We start from the raw sequence: 19,039 nt of genomic DNA on the forward strand, positions 1-19,039 counted from the left end.
CCGCACCGTTTTTTTCAGAAGGTCTATAAAGAAATCTCGATAGTATTAAAATCCCGACATTCAAAATCTCGACAATATCAATTTTTTTTGATTATTTCTTTGTAAGGTTTATTATGAATAAGTCTATATCAAATAAAAAAAAATACTGTCGAGATTTTGTTACTGTCGGGATTTCTATCCGCACCGTTTTTTTTTTCAGATATTTGAGACGCTTCGTTTGCTTTAGAGTTTCGTGCTCTATTAAGTGGAGAATTTGGAAATTTTCAAATAAAATAACTTTACGGTTTCGTCGGTGTCTGTACGTGTATGTGTGGAACGAACGGTTCTTGTATATAAAGTTGATGGATATGCCGATGTGTATTTGGTATTTGGTCGTTCGAGTTTCACCGTGCAGAAGAATGCTGTTGTCTGCGTTCACTCGCATGTCTTTTGGAACGAGTTTTCCTTCCATCGCCGTCGAACGCGTTATATTGATTTATTGATCAGAACCTCCGCAATTACCTCTCCAGTACAATCTATCCAAATAGATTTAGATGCTAGGATTTATTACGAGCTCATTTACTATAGCATACACGCGTTTATAAATTGAAGAGCGGAGAAGATCCATCTTCAAGATGTTACAAAAAAAAATTATATATATAAAACGAAGCAGGTATCTATCTCGTATCGTATCGTCTGTTTGAACTAGCTATCGTCTTCAAATACTGTTAAGGGTTCCCTTTATATTTTTTCTATCCCTACATTCGACGTTTTTATCAATACGGATGAGATAAATCAAAGGAATTTATACGACCGTTAAGTGTCAAGATAAAGAAAGGAGATGCACCAAAATTGGAAAAATGTAAATTCTTTTACGTGTGTATATGAATTTTGTTTATGTAGTGGAAAGTTGAGCAATGCGCGGTGAATAAATAAATTGGAAACGAAGCGGCCGTGCTTGGAATGGAATGTAAACAAGAGTCGATGATGTCGAAGGGACGACGAATCCGATTCCTAAAATAATCCAGAAGTCATCAGTCGTTTGGCATTTAATAAAACTGGATGAACGGTGTCAAGGCCGGACACTGTCCGCGTTTACTCTTTGTAGTTGTCCTCTTCTCGCAAAAACTGCTGGTTATTTAAGATAATCGCTGTTAATCCATCAGGTTCTTCAGCCTGGATCCAGACTCGTGATTAATTATCCGTAGCGCAAGATTAATTCTTCCATTGCTTTCCTTACTTCTTTTTCACATGAGCGATCTCATTTTTTGTCTAATGGGTATTAAATTATTTCCTCATTTCTGAAACACACTCACTTCGCCGCACGATCCGAATCTGCAATTACTTCCAGAGCAAATAAAGATCATCCTACTCCCCGTTGCACATTCTGTTTTTTTTTTGCTTATTTATATATACATATATATATACTCGTTCGAAATTAATGACTTGGCCGTGACTCTTCCATTAATATTTCCTTATATTTTATACATTCCACAATAAATCTCTGCGAAAATATTAAATGAGTAACATTACATGTTTAGTTTCAGTAATCTTGCATCTCTTATCCAATGCATCCACACACTACTATTCGTGACATGAGACGTATATTTCTGTACGTACCAACAAATACAACACCACGCAATCTAGGGTTTTCATTTGCAGTCAGTAGTTATTGGTAGTAATAGGTTACCATGGAGTTCAATGACAGTTATACTGATTTGGTAACTACCAACTAGTAATCATGCAATTCAATGCTTTACAACTCGCAGTTAATTGGTAATGATGGGTTACCGTGGACTTCAATGACAGTTATATTGAATTGGTAACTATCAATAGCAGATCACGCAATCTAATCTTCGCAGTTGGTATTAATTAGAAGTAATTAGTTACTATATCAATCACATTTATACTGATTACGTCACGCCAAAGTACCCGTAATCTAGTGTTTTAATTTGCAGTTGGTAGTTAAAGATAGTACTGGCTTACCAGAGTTCAATGACTGATTTGGTAACTACTAAATAGTAATCATGCAATCTAATGCTTTTCAACTCGCAGTTAATTGGTTAGCATGGAGTTCCTAAATTTTCGCGAAATTTGTCCCGGGAATTTTCGAGTCCATGGAGTTCAATGATAGCTATACTAATTTGGTAACTGCCAACATACAACGTAATCTAGTGTTTTAATTTGCAATCAGTAGTTAATGGTAGTAATGGGTTACCATGGAGTTATATTACGCAATCTAGTACTTTGTAGTTGGTAATATTTGGCAGTAATTAGTTACCATGGATATTTATACTGATTTGGTAACTACCAACTGCCATCATACAACGTAATCTAGTGTTTTAATTTGCAATAGGTAGTTAATGGTAGTGATGAGTTGCCATGGAGTTATACTACGCAATCCAGTACTTTGCAGTTGGTAATCTTTGGAAGTAATTAGTTACCATGGATATTTATACTGATTTCGTAACTACCAACTGCCATCATACAACGTAATCTAGTGTTTTAATTTGTAATCAGTAGTTAATGGTAGTAATGGGTTACCATGCAGTTATATTACGCAATCCAGTACTTTGCAGTTGGTAATTTTTGGCAGTAATTAGTTACCATGGATATTTATACTGATTTGGTAACTATCAACTGCCATCATACAACGTAATCTTGTGTTTTAATTTGCAATCATTAGTTAATGGTTACCATGGAGATATATTACGCAATCTAGTACTTTGTAGTTGGTAATATTTGGTAGTAATTAGTTACCATGGATATTTATAGTGATTTGGTAATTACCAATTAGAAATTTAGTATTTAAATTTGTAATTGGTATTATTTGAGTCCAATGACTGATCTGTATAAGTACAGTTACTTGAAATATATTTTCCATTGGATAAATTAATCTTAAAAGCAAAGTGTAACAAGGTAAATGACTTAAGGCAATTGCACTGAATGCAATTAATCCAAATTGCTAGTCAAGACCAGATCTCGAAGCAAAATGTAAATTCCGCATTAGAGAGAATAATATTTAAATGTCCTCCTCCGCCTACGAAGCGTTGCATAAATCATTTGTAAATGACTCGGAGGTCCTAGCTATTAAAGTGCGTACGTGAGAGTAATTTGCGAATTATTACAAAAAAAAGTAATAATCGGAGAACTCCGTGTTCGGAATGAGCAAAATTGAAATTAATAGAGAGCCAAGGAAGAGATTCAGGCGATGGAATTACAGCCATTACCGTCGAAGCCCATTTAGCAAATTGAAGAGGAGCCGTCGCGTTATTAAAACATCTCCGCTGTTTTCCTGGCTGCATCCACTGGATATGCCTTCATCATTACATCTGCACGCTTTCCTCCATCAAAATTTTCCACACTAGATTAACCGCAATTAATGCCTTTCCTATTGCTTTGCTGAAGCTCTCTAATTATTTATTTACTTTTTCTACTTATTCTTCTAAAAGATTCAAACATGTAGTACATGCATGTTTATTTCCTACTCGTCTCGGTGAATTACTTACAAGCCATTAACACTCGTATTTTATTGGTTTGAACACGAAGTCTTTTTCATAGTAAAACGCATCGTGCGGTCGATTTATCTCAGCTCTCTTCGTACATGGAGCGCGCGATAACTTTCGACTTTCTTACCGGTTATTAGAGCGGCACCTACATACGAGTTTCAATATTTTAGTAGTACAAAACCGAAAACTATTTGTACCAGCAGATGTTCGGGTTTTCTGCACATGTCCCCTCCGATTGTTCGTGGAATTCTTTTGTGATGTTAGGGGCTCCTTTTTGTTCAATTTTTTGGTACATAAACACAATTAAATTCCAGACCGAAGCCCGAATGCGAGAGGATTCGGGTGTTCCTATTTTTAAATCTCTGACCCCGGAGAGCATGCGGGATTCTGCGAAAACCCCGAAAGGTCAGTAACTCGGAACAACGCAGCTGCGACAAAGGAAGACTTTCCCAAGACTTATTTGATGCAATTGGCGTCTTGGATCCATTTTTTTTTCTTGCTGTTGTTGTAACACTTCTTGTTTTTCTTCACATGCGGGTCACAAGGGTTGGAAACCGGATGCAACCCTCATTATTTCCTTTTGAAAGGACAACCCCTCATAAAGAAAAAGGTTGGGACGTGATTATTCATAATATGTGGATAATTGTGTTATACCTTTTTCTTTTCGAAGATGCTAGATTTACCAGCGTCTGAAGCTGGTTTAACATTAAATCCTTCGTAATAGGAGTAGGTGTACACCTGAGCATGTGCACTACTTATCTCTTTTTTTTCTCTCTTAGGATTTTTATTACATTGTCCGAAGACTTTCTCAAGTTCTCTCTTTCCACGGTCTCGCAGATCCATTATGCACGTTGAAACTCGACTCGTGAAATATTGCTTTACAAAAAATCCTATCACATTTCCATAAGAAAACTAATCCGAAACAGCATTTGTTTAACAAAATGCATGCAGAAATCCTATCAGATTTCCAGCAAAAATTTAACAAAAAAAAATAAAAAATTTGTAATATTAATTTTTTGATACTTATGTTTTCCTATTGTATCAGATTTCCAGCCAATCTTAAACTGGATTAGTTTGAAAAATATTAATAAATGAATTTCAGTGAAAATGCACAAATCCTCNNNNTAAACTGGATTAATTTGACAAATATTAAGAGATTAATTTAAGTGAAAATTGAAAGCATGCACAAATCCTATCAGATTTTCATTAAAATATAGAAAATTGTAAGAATAATTTTATTTATAATTAAGTTTTGTTAATAAGAAATTCTGCAAGTTAAATAAATTGTATAAGATTTCCAAATGAAAACTAATCTTAAACTGGATTAATTTGACAAATATTAAGAGATTAATTTAAGTTAACATTGCAAGCATGCACAAATTCTATTAGATTTTCATCAAAATAAAGAAAATTGTAAGAATAATTTTATTGATAATTAAGTTTTGTTAATAAGAAATCCTTCAAGTACAAAAATTGTATCAGATTTCCAGAGGTAAGCTAATACTAATACGTAATAACAAGATTAGTTATTAAGAAAATCAATGATTTTTGTTGTGGTTTGTTAAGAAGTGAGATAGATATGTAGGTCGGTAATATTGTTTTTGTTGTAATTGTATTCTTTTGTTAAAGAGTTAAGGCCGTGACATTAAATGTTATGCATCTTGTAGAAAATATGTCCGCATTAGAGATAAGCTTCATTGTTAGTTTATGCATGGCACGATATGCAAATCCTCCCTACGTCGTGAGCGCACTTACTTCCATTTACTTCATTTATTTATGTTTACTTTTTTCCACCTTGATAAAATATTCCGAGTCCGAGTTTAAAAAAAACAAACAAAATAAAGAAACATATCGATATGCTGGAAAATTCATGTAACGAGAAAACCGGGACGTGAGTAAATTCTATTAGCTCCGCTCGCTTCGCTCGTACAGTTATTTGCTTAATTATTCATTAAGTTAAACTAAAAAAGCCATCACCGTTCGATTAACCAACTACGTCTCATGATAACAACAATATCAATAGAAAGGTAAATGTCAATCGATTTGCAAGAAGTGATCCGATCTTTTCATGCCTGTAGGTATATATAATCAGAGGCTCCAATGGTTCGGAACAATCTCCTCCTTTAGATCCACACGTATTACCACATCATTAAGTTGTGTAACCTCGCGTTCTTCTCTTGTTGTTGTTCAACTTTTCAATCTTTCGGTTCCTTTCGGATTTTTTTCTTCTCAAACTTTATTGCCGAGCACCATTAAATCTTGAACTTAACGATCGGCTGCGGTCGGTCTCCGCGGCCGGATATTTATCCGCCAATAAAAACGACCATCAATCGGGGGGTTTCCAAAACAGTTCAAAATAAATAGTGAATTACTGCTGCCGCCGTTTCTTCTGTCTGATTTTTCTTTTTTTTTTTACAAAACAAACAACGTCGGTTTTTATTCCATCCGCACTGCATTAAAAAAATATATATAATCAGTTCATGGTCGTAAGAAGGAAAGTCAATTTCGAGAGGATTTATACAGATCAACATAAGCAATTCATTCAGTATACCACTTTGAGAGTATCTGCTCTAGTTAATGAGAGCGTTAGTATAAATCTTAATGTTTTCTTTCAATAACTTCTGGATTTAGGACGTAAATTGACGTAATTTCTTACGAATATATTTATTTCTAATAAAATTTGTTAATCCAAGAGTTTACTTCTTCAAACTGTTGTTTAATAGATTACCTACCGATGCATTTGTATGCGCATCAAGCATAGTTCTTAGAGAAACCTGTGGTAAACTCATCTACAGTCTCAACTGTAGAACAAAAACCTTACAGAATTGGAATTACCGTATTTTCCTGATATTTATATAACGATATTATCTTTATTTATAAGTTACTTTTCTTTTCAGTCCCTTTTTCACTAAATTATTGCGTTGTACAAAAGAATATGTCACCAGATCCTCGCATTGACACACGATGACAGCTGTCAATTCGCGATCCATCAAAAAATTTAAAACGTTTCCGGATTTGTTAAAAACAATCATTTTTAAGCATTTTTTTTCATTGTTGCGGATACGAAGAAACTCTACATAAATTTACATTACATCAATTGAGGGATTCCAAAAGAAAATATATAATGCATTAAACTTGGTGTTAATAAACCTATAGAGACGTGATTATAATTTTGTATGAGCATTTCTAAAGCTAATCTTTACATAATTTGCAGAACTAATAAGACTCAAAAGATATTTTCATTCCTTATTTACTAAATTATTGCATTTTACAAGGTTTGCTAAAAATATATCACCAGATCCTCGCGTTGACAGATGGTGACAGCTGTCATTTCGCGACCAATCAAAAAATTTAAAACCTTTCCGATTTGTTAAAAACAATCATTTTTAAGTATTTTTTTATGTTAATACGAAGAAACTACATAAATTTACATTACATCAATTGAGGGATTCTAAAGGAATATATAAATATAGTAAACTTAGTGTTAATAAACCTATAGAGACGTGATTACAATTTTGTATGAGCATTTCTAAAGCTAATCTTTACATAATTTGCAGAACTAATGAGACTCAAAAGATATTTGTAAGTTACTTTTCTGTCTTTATTTACTAAATTATTGCATTTTAGAATTTTTGCTAAGAATGTATCACCTGATGACAGCTGTCAATTCGCGAACCGTTAAAAAATTTAAAACCTTTCCGGTTTGTTAAAAACAATCATTTTTAAGTATTTTTTTTTCCATTATTGCTGATACGAAGAAACTCTACATAAATTTACATTACATCAATTAAAAGATTCTAAAAGAAAATATATAATGTATTAAACTTGGTGTTAATAAACCTATAGAGACGTGATTATAATTTTGTATGAGCATTTCTAAAGCTAATCTTTACATAATTTGCGAAACTAATGAGACTTAAAAGTGCATTTTTATTGTATTCACGATGGACGTCGTATTAACATATTCAAGGCATCTCTTTGGATGTGTCGGAAAAGGAGGATGGAAAGCTTAAGGTAAACGCGCGAATCCGCTGCAATCATGACCATTCTCTCTCGATCTTCACGTTTCTGGCGTCAAAGAAGAAACGCTTCAATAAAGGCCTTAATTAAATCGCGGCAAATTGTGGATAATTGGCGAAGCTGATCAGAGAATCGCCAGCCAACCGTTCGGATAGCATCAATCCTTGTGGCATAACGGCGACAAGGGAAGAGAATTGGTAATTAATTATTGCCAACTTTGAAATTCAAATTGTCACATCAATTTTCCGGTTATTGCGAGCGTAACTCGCAAGTATAAACTTATATACGTTCTACTTTTGTTGCTATAATTCTTATGATTATTACTGGTTTCATGAGTTATGGTAACGTTTTTCGTAATTAATTTGCGGGAATCGCTCGAAGCTTCGTTGCATAATTAGCCGTGACTCTATTTGGCACTTCGAGACGTCCCTTTTCCGCTGCAGAACTTAATGAAACTTTATTGGATGACCCCTGTCTCTCTCTCTCTCTCTCTCTTCCTTCGTCTCTCAGACGCTCCAATTAGATCAAAATTTATTTCACGCTCGACACAAATCTCGGATTTATAACGTCTTCTTAATCATAAATGAACCCCTTTCTCGATCCTGACATTGACATGTCTTTTAAACTTAGTACGCAGATTTAGCTTTGTAAGTTACAACAATCTGCCCACTATTATAGTTCATATGTAAATAAGTAGAATATCTTGCGCATATTTGCATGTTTACACACCAATGATTTGCTTCAACATCTAAAAGTGTAAACTATGGTAAACATCAATTTTCAGTTAGAAATTTTGTAGGAATCTTTGCGAACATTTTTTATATAATTTAAATCGCATTTAAAAAATAATAAACTATAGAAAACTTTAATTTAACTATTTTTTTGTTGCAATAATTATTACAAAAAAAGTAATTTGATATTAAAAGTTGTAGTAAGTTTCCAAATATTTGTAAGAAGTTGATGTATCAAAGAGTAATAAATTTCTTATATTGAAATCGTATTAAAAAAGTAGTAATTCTAATCAAATTGATTATCATCAATTTTTTAACATCCTTCAATTGATATTGATTTCCATGAATAGCACTTGAGACATGATTGATAGATTTTCCTTGCAGCAAAACACGAACTGCTGCAAGTCAGGAAAAGCAATAAAGGCGCCCGCATCGAGAGAACAAAAGAAATGTATGAAATAAAAATGATTCAAACACATACAATCAGCATTGAATGATTAGCAAAACAAAGTTGCTTGCGTTCGAAAAGCGTATCGCATTTCGGAATGCGATTAGCCATGCACATTCTCTCCTCATCAATAGTTGTTTTTAATTTCATTCTTTCTTAGTCGAATTGCTTTTTGGAGATTCATCTTTGATGTGGATGGAAGAGAAATTTGATTTTTGTGTAGGCTGGAAAGAAGGGAAAAGTGGAGCAAGCCAATTTCGGTCGTTAAATCGGTTGCACAAACGCGTCGAGGAGAAAGAGAGAAGAGGATGTTAAAATGTGAAAGAGCCGTTAGTGCAGCCTCGGCGAATCGACGCAGAACCGTTTTATTATAATTCCATCTTGGAAATTGGATTCGTCGGTTCTTGGATTGGATTTCACGGTGTCCGCACGGTTTATAAGAGAAAAACACTGGGCTGCAGGTGTGGAAATGGAATTAAGAAGCGGCGCAGCGCGAATTGCTACCATTGTAGTTCGCTGTGGTTTCGATGACATACCGCATTTAGTTTATTCTACTTTTTTTGTTCTCTTTCATTCTTTTCAGATCTAACCGCAACTACAAGAAAACTTCAAACTGTTGTGTAAAAAGACAATAAATTGTTCTCTAATTCTTCAGGTAGACGAAATTCTGGTTTGAAAACCGGATTTTCTCAATTTTTTAGATATAACTATCGATGAAAACAAAAAAAACTCATACTGTAATCCGAAGTTGCGTAAAAAGACAATGAATTATTTAATTATTCACTTAGAATAAATTCAACTAACCGCAATTATCGAAGCAACTTATGTAAAAATAAATGAAATTGTTTAATTCTTCAGATAGAATAAATTCGACTTTCGAGTTTTTTTTTTGTTCGAGTTTCAAAATGGGATTGCCTCAATTTCAGTCAACTCGTAACATATAATTGTGTAGATTGAGAATCTAAGCTTTTCTGTTCAATTTCAATTGATTAATTCTTCAGTTGGAATAAATTCAAGTTTTTGTTCCGAGTTTCAAAGCAAGATTTCCTCATTTTTTTAAAGGTATAACTGGAATCATTGATGCAATGCATCATATTGTTGTATAAAAACAAATGAAATTCATCTTTTATTTTTTTTTTGTTGAGTTTCAAAACCGGATTTTCTCAATTTTTGTAAACTCGCAACATCTTCTATGATCTAATTGTGTAGATTAAGAATTATATATATATATATATATATAAATGTTCATTAAACGTAACATTATTTATTAGTTATTTCCGAATGCGATCTAAATTAATGAAATAAAAGCTGCCATTTCCATTGATGTGGGTAAATAAATTGACAAGCGACGTTTCTTGTATATTACATTTATCTATGTATATATATAAATTATATATGTGTGTGTGTATGTGTTATACCATTAAAGAGGGCAGTAACTGAGTCAGTGACCGTTTGCTTGGGATTCGCCGCAAAAGGAATCGTAGGAAATTAATAATTTCGCCATAATTTCAAATTTCCCGCGTCCCGCGTTCTTCCGAACCTGTTCGATTATGATGATCTCCATCGTCGTCGCGTCGCTCATAATAAATACGGAATTATTTGCACTCGAACGTTTCGTAAAATCGTTGCAAAATGCAAATCGGTTTCGCCCTTTTTCCGCAATCCACGATTACCATCATCATCATCTATACAAGAATATCAACTTCAGTTTCCTTTTTTTATTAATAACAAAAAAATAGATTGAAAGTTAACTTATTTATTTAAATTCATGCATCATTATGTTATAGAACAGGGTTTCTCAACCTTTCTGATCCAACAGTTTATCACAATAAAAATTGACGTAATGTACACATATTAATTTTATATAATTTCTTACGTTTAAACTCATTTCAAGATCAGACTTATTGCTATTTTGTTAACAATAATTTGAGAAAAGTTCAAATATTTATTTCAATTGATCTTTTCATATTAGCTAAAGTTTTATTATGAAACAAATTATTACGCATTGACGTAAGATGACAGCTGTCATTTTGCGAACAATTGATGCACCATTTTGAATTTTATATAATCACCTATGTAATTACAAACTCGTAGTAAGATCAGAATTTGAGAAAAGTTGAAAATTAATACATTTCTTTAAAATGTTGCAATATCTTCAAATTTTAGCTAAAGTTTTGTTACAAAACAAATTATGAAATGCTGAAAATTCAAATATTTATTTCAATTGATCTTTCAATATTAGCTAAATTTTTATTATGAAACAAATTATGACGCATTGACGTAAGGTGACAGCTGTCATTTCGCGAACAATTGATGTACCATTTTAAATTTTATATAATCACATATGTGATTACGAACTCGTAGCAATATCAGAATTTGAGAAAAGTTGAAAGTTAACATATTTGTTTAAAATGTTGCAATATCTTCAAATATTAGCTAAAGTTTTGTTACAAAACAAATTATGAAAAGTTGAAAGTTAAAATATTTATTTCAATCGATCTTTCATAATTAGCTAGTGTTATTATGAAACAAATTATGACGCATTGACGTAAGGTGACAGCTGTCATTTTGCGAACAATTGATGTACCATTTAGAATTTTATATAACCACATATGTGATTATAAAGTCGTAGCAAGATCGAAATTTGAGAAAAGTTGAAAGTTAACACATTTGTTTAAAATGTTGCAATATCTCCAAATATTAGCTAAAGTTTTGTTACAAAACAAATTATGAAAAGTTGAAAGTTCAAATATTTATTGAAATATTAACTAGTTTTGTTAAAAATAAAACAAATTGTGATTTTTTTTGAATATCTACGAAATTTTTGTTAAGAAAAGTCGAATTGAATTTTAAAAAAAACTGAGAATAAGTTCAAATTTACATATTTGAGTTTGGTGTTCGAGGATGTAAGACAATACCATGAATATTCATCAACGTTTACAATTTACGTTGGCTTAAGATTAAGATTGAATTATTTCCTCTGATTATGTAAATGTTATTTAAAGAAAAGAAGTAATCGTTATTGTCTTGTTTCGATAATAAATTTGAAGAAAAAAAAAAGAATAGAAGCTCTTCCTGTATTGTACGAACAGAACTTGACCTAATCTAAAGCGGCGATTAGTGTACTTGTACATGCTTGCACCAAGTATAAATAGTCGTTCGATAAATAATTGCACCGTAACACACATTGCCGTAGCAAATTGGCATCTGCTACTGTTCATGTCATAATCCGTAATTATTTCCTTGTAAGCTGTGAGTGTCTCCTCTCTTCTCCATCCTCTCTCACCTTTCTCTCCTCTTCAACCAAAACCCATTAAATATTGAACCAATTATACTGGCTGCAAATGGCTTTTGATTAGGAAAACCAAACCAATTTACAACTTATTGCATCAGAAGCACGAGCATCCTGCATACCTTGATGTCTTCCTACATCTTCTCCTCCTCGATCCATTTGATCCAGCTTATTTATGATGATTTACATTAGGCTTCGTCGAGTGAGTAAAGAGAAAGAGATTAAGCCATTACGTTATCAACTCTCTTCAAAAAAAAAATAGAATAAGCTAAGATGGGAATCATCACTGTATAATAGATTTCTTTATAATCTAAATCACTTCAACATCACTCTAATCCCAGCTTTCAAACCGTAATCCCTGTTTATGTTAACTTCTTGAATTATGAATTATCTAACAACTTAGTCTAAATGATATAAGCAAATAATGAAAATTAAATAATAAATTTTGATTGATAATACATCTTTTATTCATTTTATATATAAAATAATAGAAATTTGAAACTAAACATTTTTGATTGCGAGATCAATTTTTGAAAATAGATTTGATGTTGTAATTATATCGTTTCGTTTTTTTTTGGAGACATTCGGTGTTTATTTACTTAACGCATTTCTTAATTGAAATCTCATTTACGCAATTCTTAAGTTACGTGTGCGGACGTAAGCAAAAATCGTGTTGCAATATCAGTTTTTCTTTTGATATTTTCTTACATTGAAATTCCGTAATTTGCACATTTCTTTACCGGATTTCCTTGGGAAAAAAAGAAACAAATCGTTGACACTGCAAACGAAAATAAACGACGCGTAAATTCTTGAAATATATATAAAAAAATATATATTTATATTAAGAATCTGAATCATCTTAGCGAACAAACCAAATAGAATTGTTATGGAAGAAGTAGAAAAAAATAACATATTGAGTTTTTCTATTTTTAGTAATGAAGTTATGGTTGAAAGGAAAAGAAGAAAAATGTACGTAGGAGAGTATTTGTTTAGAAATATGCATAAACGACTCGTAAACTAACTTAGTAGTAAGCTTAAATGTTTGAAATTTTGGCAAACTTTACGTGCTTAAGCAATGTGATTTATGCATTTCGCAGAATGTCTTTATTTTAATATTTATTACAATTTTTTGTGTTTATTAAGCTTTGTTCACTATTTACAAACTGCTACATTCTGGTAATAATCAAATATTTTTGACCGTGAGAAACAAAAATAACAAAAATTTATTAATTATACATTTGTAATTCAAAATAAAGAAATAAATAAAAACCACAAAAACTAGTTTCAATTCTTTAAAAATTGGTACATTTTCTGCTTGTCCAATTTGAAGATTTATCAACAATAATTGTAATTATTACATTTTTAATTATTTATTAATTACAGATCAAAATTAATTAATTACATATTTGTAATTATGAATAGAGAAATAAATAAAAATTAATTTGAAGTTAATCATTTAAAAAACAAAAGGAAATTTTTGATTTGAAGATTTGTGTATTTTTTTTACAGATAAATATTAATCAAATTGTAATAAATTATATAACTAAAAATCTCGTAAACTAATTAATTGTAGATGTAAGTGAAATTGTTGAAAGCAACATAAATTGTAGTGTTTATTGTCTATTAAATGTTCGATTTAAAAAAAAGTAAGGAAATTTATACTTATTTTTCTTCTTCAAGCGTAGAATGAAATAAAATTTAAAAGCTTTTTTTTTGGAGGGTTGAAACGAACATTCCTCGGAATCCCTTTCAGATAATGGTGAGCAGGAAAAACGGTATTAGTCACGAGCATCTTGTAACCATTAAGATTACGACATTTATATGCACGTAATTTTTAGGAATAGTCTAGCCACTAAAGAATTAAAAAAAGTAGAGGGTGCAGTGAGCTCCTGGACTTAACGATCCTCACGAGACAACCCGGAGAGGATCGTTTTACCAATGAAATCTGAGCTCCAACGAAAAGACACCCTCTCATTTTATGACAGGAGAAAGAAAACAAGAACATGTGCAGAGGATGTTTGACGTAGTTTAAAAAGCGCGGGGAATTTAAAAAATTAAAATTGAAATGCAAGAGATGAGTCATTGCTTATGAACGGTACTTTCATACGCAGTGGCAATCAAATTCTCGACTATATCGAAATCCCGTCTATCGAAATCCCGAGTGTATCAAAATCCCGATGTTCGAAATCACGGCTCGCTCAAAATATTATTATAAATTTCTACAATAACATTTTTATGGTAGTCGGGATTTCGATATAGTCGATATTTTGATTGTTGGGATTATGGTAGTCGGGATTTTGACATAGTCGGGATTTCAAGCGTCGAGACTTTAATACAGTCGGGATTTCGATACAGGTTGTCGGGCTTGCGATATAGACCCGTTCATTCTATATCGAAAACCTGACAATCAAATTCCTGACATTCGAAATACCGACAAGTATAATCCCTACAGTATCAAAATCTCGACAATCAAAAACCCGACAAACATAATACCGACAGTATCATTTATTATATGATATAGCCATATTCATAATAAACTTTAACTATAAGAAATAATCTAAAATACAGTAAGATACAGTTGTCGGGATTTCGATTTATCTCCAAATTATTGTAATCTTCGTGCATTTAAACTCAAAAAAGTGACAAAATTTATTTGTTTATTTATTTATAAAAAAACGAAATGAATAAATTTTATTGTTATGCGTGTATAACACATTTCTTAAGATTGTAAATCCTCTCTTCGTTTTGCTTCTTCCTCTTTCCATCCGTTGCGTCAAGATTTATAAGCCTCTCCGGCTATGCTGATTACTAGCGTATGAGTCTACTTCATCACTCGCGCCTATACACATATATATCTGTGGAAGAACAGTTAGCAGACGATACTTTGCAGCCAATTAATGGACCGAACCTTTTAGAAACATCTAATGGAGGAGAGAGCCAATCTTTCTTTCTTTCTATCTCTCAAAGAACATTAACGAAACAATGAATTACGATTAATGCGAGCTTATAAATGATGAGTATGTTTAGTGTACGCAATATTCGGGTCTTGCCGCTGTGATTCGTCCAATTGACACAAACCAAGTGATTCAATTTGAATAAGTCAATTATATTTAAGCTAATTGATGTTTATGTATCAATCAATCAATTAAATTCACACCAAATATTTACAATAATACAATAATTACTATTGGTTTTAAGATTTTTTTTTACAATTTTATTAAACGTGTCAATTATGCAATTATGATCATGATTCAAATATTGAAAATAAAGTGCAGAAGTTAAGGAATTATGAGTAATAGTTTTTGTACTTGATAAATGCACGTGTAATGTTGGATCGTTAATCATTTATAATTAACAGCTAATAATTAATTACCATCTAATTTCTTGTTTAGCGCCGAAACTATAAACCATCTCCTATATAAACTCCAATGCTTTATCATCACGAAGTCCATTATGCGTTTTCTAAACGAGGAAAACGATGGTAAGACGAGAAGCGGTTTACCATTAGGAAATGCATTATTTAGCGCACTGATTATTTCCAGTTAATTAAAGTAGGGGGATAACATCGAATGGGTTTTAATTAATTATAAACGCTTCGGATAAAAGCGTATGTGGGATGGCTGGAATTGTTGATATAAAAAACTAAATAAACTGGTGCAATAAAGACGTCGCGTTTTCATCGATTTGATAATGGAAATTTAACTTAATGTTAGATTAAAGTATTTGCATTGGGAAATCTTTAGGAATAATCAAATTTTTGAAATTTGATCTTATTCTAGTATGAAAATATTTGCTTTGTTTTTTTCGGAAATTTGTGAAAATGAGAATTCAATTTAATAATGAAAATCTTATTTTTTCGTTGGAAAAAATCAAATCGATTAGGAAAATAGTAAAATTTAACTAAAGAATTAAGATTTATTCGTCAATTTATAAATTTGTAAAAATGGAAATTTAATTTATTAAAGAATTAAGATTTCTTCATTGTTTTTCGTCACTTTGGAAATAGAAAATTTATCTCATTGTTGTATTAAAATATTTGCTTCAATTGGGAAATTTGTGAACATAAAAAATCGATTTATTAAAGAATTGAGATTTTCTCGTTGTTTTTCCATTAATTTAGAAATTTGTGAAATTATAAATTCAAGTTATTATATTATTATGATTTTTGCATTGTCAATTGAGAAATTTGTATAAATAGAAATTTGATCGATTAAAGAATTAAGAGTTTTACGTTGCTTTTCCCAATTGTGAAATAGAAAATCAATTTATTAAAGAATTAAGAGTTTTTCGTTGCTTTTTTCTTCATTTGGGAAACTTGTGAGAATGGAATTTTATTAAAGAATTAAGATTTTGTCGTTGTTTTTTCATTAATTTGTGAAATTGGAAATTCGTAGTATTTAAGTTTTTATTTTTACATCAATTTTGTGTAAATGAAAATTCAATTTGTTAAAAAATTGAGATTTTTTCGTTGTTTTCTTATCAATTGGTGAAAATGGATCAATTTGTGAAAATAGAAATTCAACTTATAATTGGTATAAAGATATTTGATTTGTTTTTTCGTCAATTCGAAAATTTGTAAAACATGAAAGTTTTGTCAATTGGGAAATTTATGAAAATTGAAATTTAACTTGTTTTTGTTTGGTTGAAACTTACCTATGATAAAGCACGGTGTGTAACTCATAGTATCTGCTGACAGTTGAACTATGCAGAGGAGGACGTCTCCTAGGAGAAGACACGCCACATGGTTCGTCTGGCATCTCCAATGCAGGACGTGATGGCTCGCAGGAAGCAGAGATCCTGCAACTAGAGTCGCAGCCAAGAAAACCGCACTTAAGGCCAATCCAATTGGGTATAAGGTGAACCTGAGGTCCCCTTGCGTCGGATGTTTTTGGACGACGAAGGGCACCTCGACCCTACACACGAAGATCCTCGGAGTGCCTAGAAAACAAGAAGACAAAGCATTATTTACGTTCTTTGTGGACAGGTTTACGCAGGTAGCGAGAATCATTTAACATTCCATATGAATAGAATTTAATGCGTTCTCGGACCGTAATTGAATGCAAATCGTGGAAATATGGGTAGTGTATACGAAACGAAATATGGACTTAATAATAATAATCTCAGCTCTTTTAGAGGCGGCCGACATTCACGATAAAAAATGAAGCTCAAAAGAATAATTATATTAATTTGCAGCAAACTTTACTTTATTTATATCTACGGCAATTACGTACATATTTTATTGACCGGAGGTTCGAAGCAACTCGTTTTGGGTCAACGCTCCAGACCTTCAACCAATGAAAATCAATGAAAGCAATTCCATATTAAAAAATAATTTAATTTATTAACAAATAAAAGCAATAATTTTACAAATTTGTATAATAATTAAACCGATATCATTAAATTTGTAAACGTTAATTAAAATATAGTTTTATTTGCTTTAATATAAATTTAATCAGATTTAAAGAAAAATTAAATTTATTTAAAAAAAAACCTTCAATTTCTCAAAATTTTGATTTAACCGACATTATTTTTCGCATATTTTATTTAGAAGCTTTCCGTCAATTGAGAAATTTGTAAAAAAAATTAACAGATATTTGTATATTAATTAAATCTACATCATTAAAGTTTTAATCATCAATTAAGAGACAATTTAATTCGTTTAATTAAAAAAAAATTATCAATTTCTCAGAGCTTTTTATATTGATTTAACCAACATTATTTACCACATCTTTTAGTAATTCGTTACGATGAGGATTGGATAGAAATATACCTGAACATAGAACATTTCCACCTTTTTTTTTTAACTTTGAATTTACATTAAATTCGAAAGCAGAAAACCAAATTTCTTATTCTATTTGCTATAATTTTTCTTCAATTGGGAAATTTGTGCAAATGGAAATTCAATTTATTAAAGAGTTAAAGATTTCTTCTTTGTTTTCCTAACAATTGAGCAATATGTGAAAATTTAACATATCCCATCATACAGTTACATATGTGTTAATATTATATAATCAGATTAAAAGAAAATTTTTATTTATTTAAAAATTTCTGAAAACTTTGATTTAATCGACATTATTTACCGAATCTTTTAGTAATTCGTTACGATTTTATAATGAGGATTGGATTGAAATCTACCTGGTTATAAGAGGATCTTTAGAAGATTTTCCATCCCTTTCTTTACCTTTCTGAACCGTCAGTTTACATTCAATTCGAAATACGAAGACCGACAATTATTTTATCATCAACTTGCCTCGCGTGTTCGTTTTTTCCAAAAACAAAGAAAATTACACGAATTCTATACTAATCTCAATTCCTTTCAATTCCTTATAAACACTTATTTGGGTTCTATTATATATTATTAACTACTTCAAGGAAATCGGAAAGTTTTAAAATCATTATTTACTGATTTTTTTTCTTATTAATGTACAGTAACAACTGTTTCGTTTTAGCATGATAAGTTAATAGTATATTTATGTAATGTAATAATTATACGTTAATTTTATAAAATAATATTTGTAACAAATTGGTGTTTATTTTGTATATTTCCATTAAATTGTTTAAAAAAATAAAACAAATTTTGTTTCATATTTAATAAAAAAGATATTTGTCCCAAACTTATTAATTTAAATTTCAAACATAAATTATTTAAGAATTTTATAAATCCCAAAAAGTCTTCATTTATTAACTTATTCATTAATTAGACTTCTTTTTATATTGATAATATAAGTAATTATTTAAAACATTACACAATTCATTAATTTTCATAAGTATTTTTTTTACAAATTTCCATTCAAATTTGGTTAAAAATTGAAATAAAACTAAATTTACAAATTATTAAATAAAAATCAATGTAATTTAGTAATTAAATTAAAAAAAATAAAATAAACTAAAGTCATTGATATTTCTACAAAAATAATCAATCTATTAGAAATAATATTTGATAATTTTTTGAAATAGAATATAAAAACGAATTAATGTTATATAATTAATTGAAATCGTGTTCTTTGTAAAAAAATAATTTCTAGATTGTTCTGTAAATGAATTAATCAATTTATTACAA

General features: G+C 30.8%; 1 protein-coding gene across 1 annotated transcript in view; it reads right to left on the reverse strand.

Moving 5' to 3' along the window:
- The window catches only part of LOC108560174 (probable G-protein coupled receptor Mth-like 1), a 55,388-nt gene that overhangs the window by 23,357 nt on the left and 12,992 nt on the right, over positions 1–19,039 (reverse strand). The window contains exon 2 of the mRNA XM_017917624.1: positions 16,633–16,917. Coding sequence (XP_017773113.1) covers positions 16,633–16,917 — 285 coding nt within the window. The remainder of the gene's footprint in view (positions 1–16,632; positions 16,918–19,039) is intronic.

Source organism: Nicrophorus vespilloides, unplaced genomic scaffold, assembly GCF_001412225.1.
Source record: "Nicrophorus vespilloides isolate i.1.1-1 unplaced genomic scaffold, Nicve_v1.0, whole genome shotgun sequence".
Lineage (NCBI taxonomy): Eukaryota > Metazoa > Arthropoda > Insecta > Coleoptera > Silphidae > Nicrophorus > Nicrophorus vespilloides.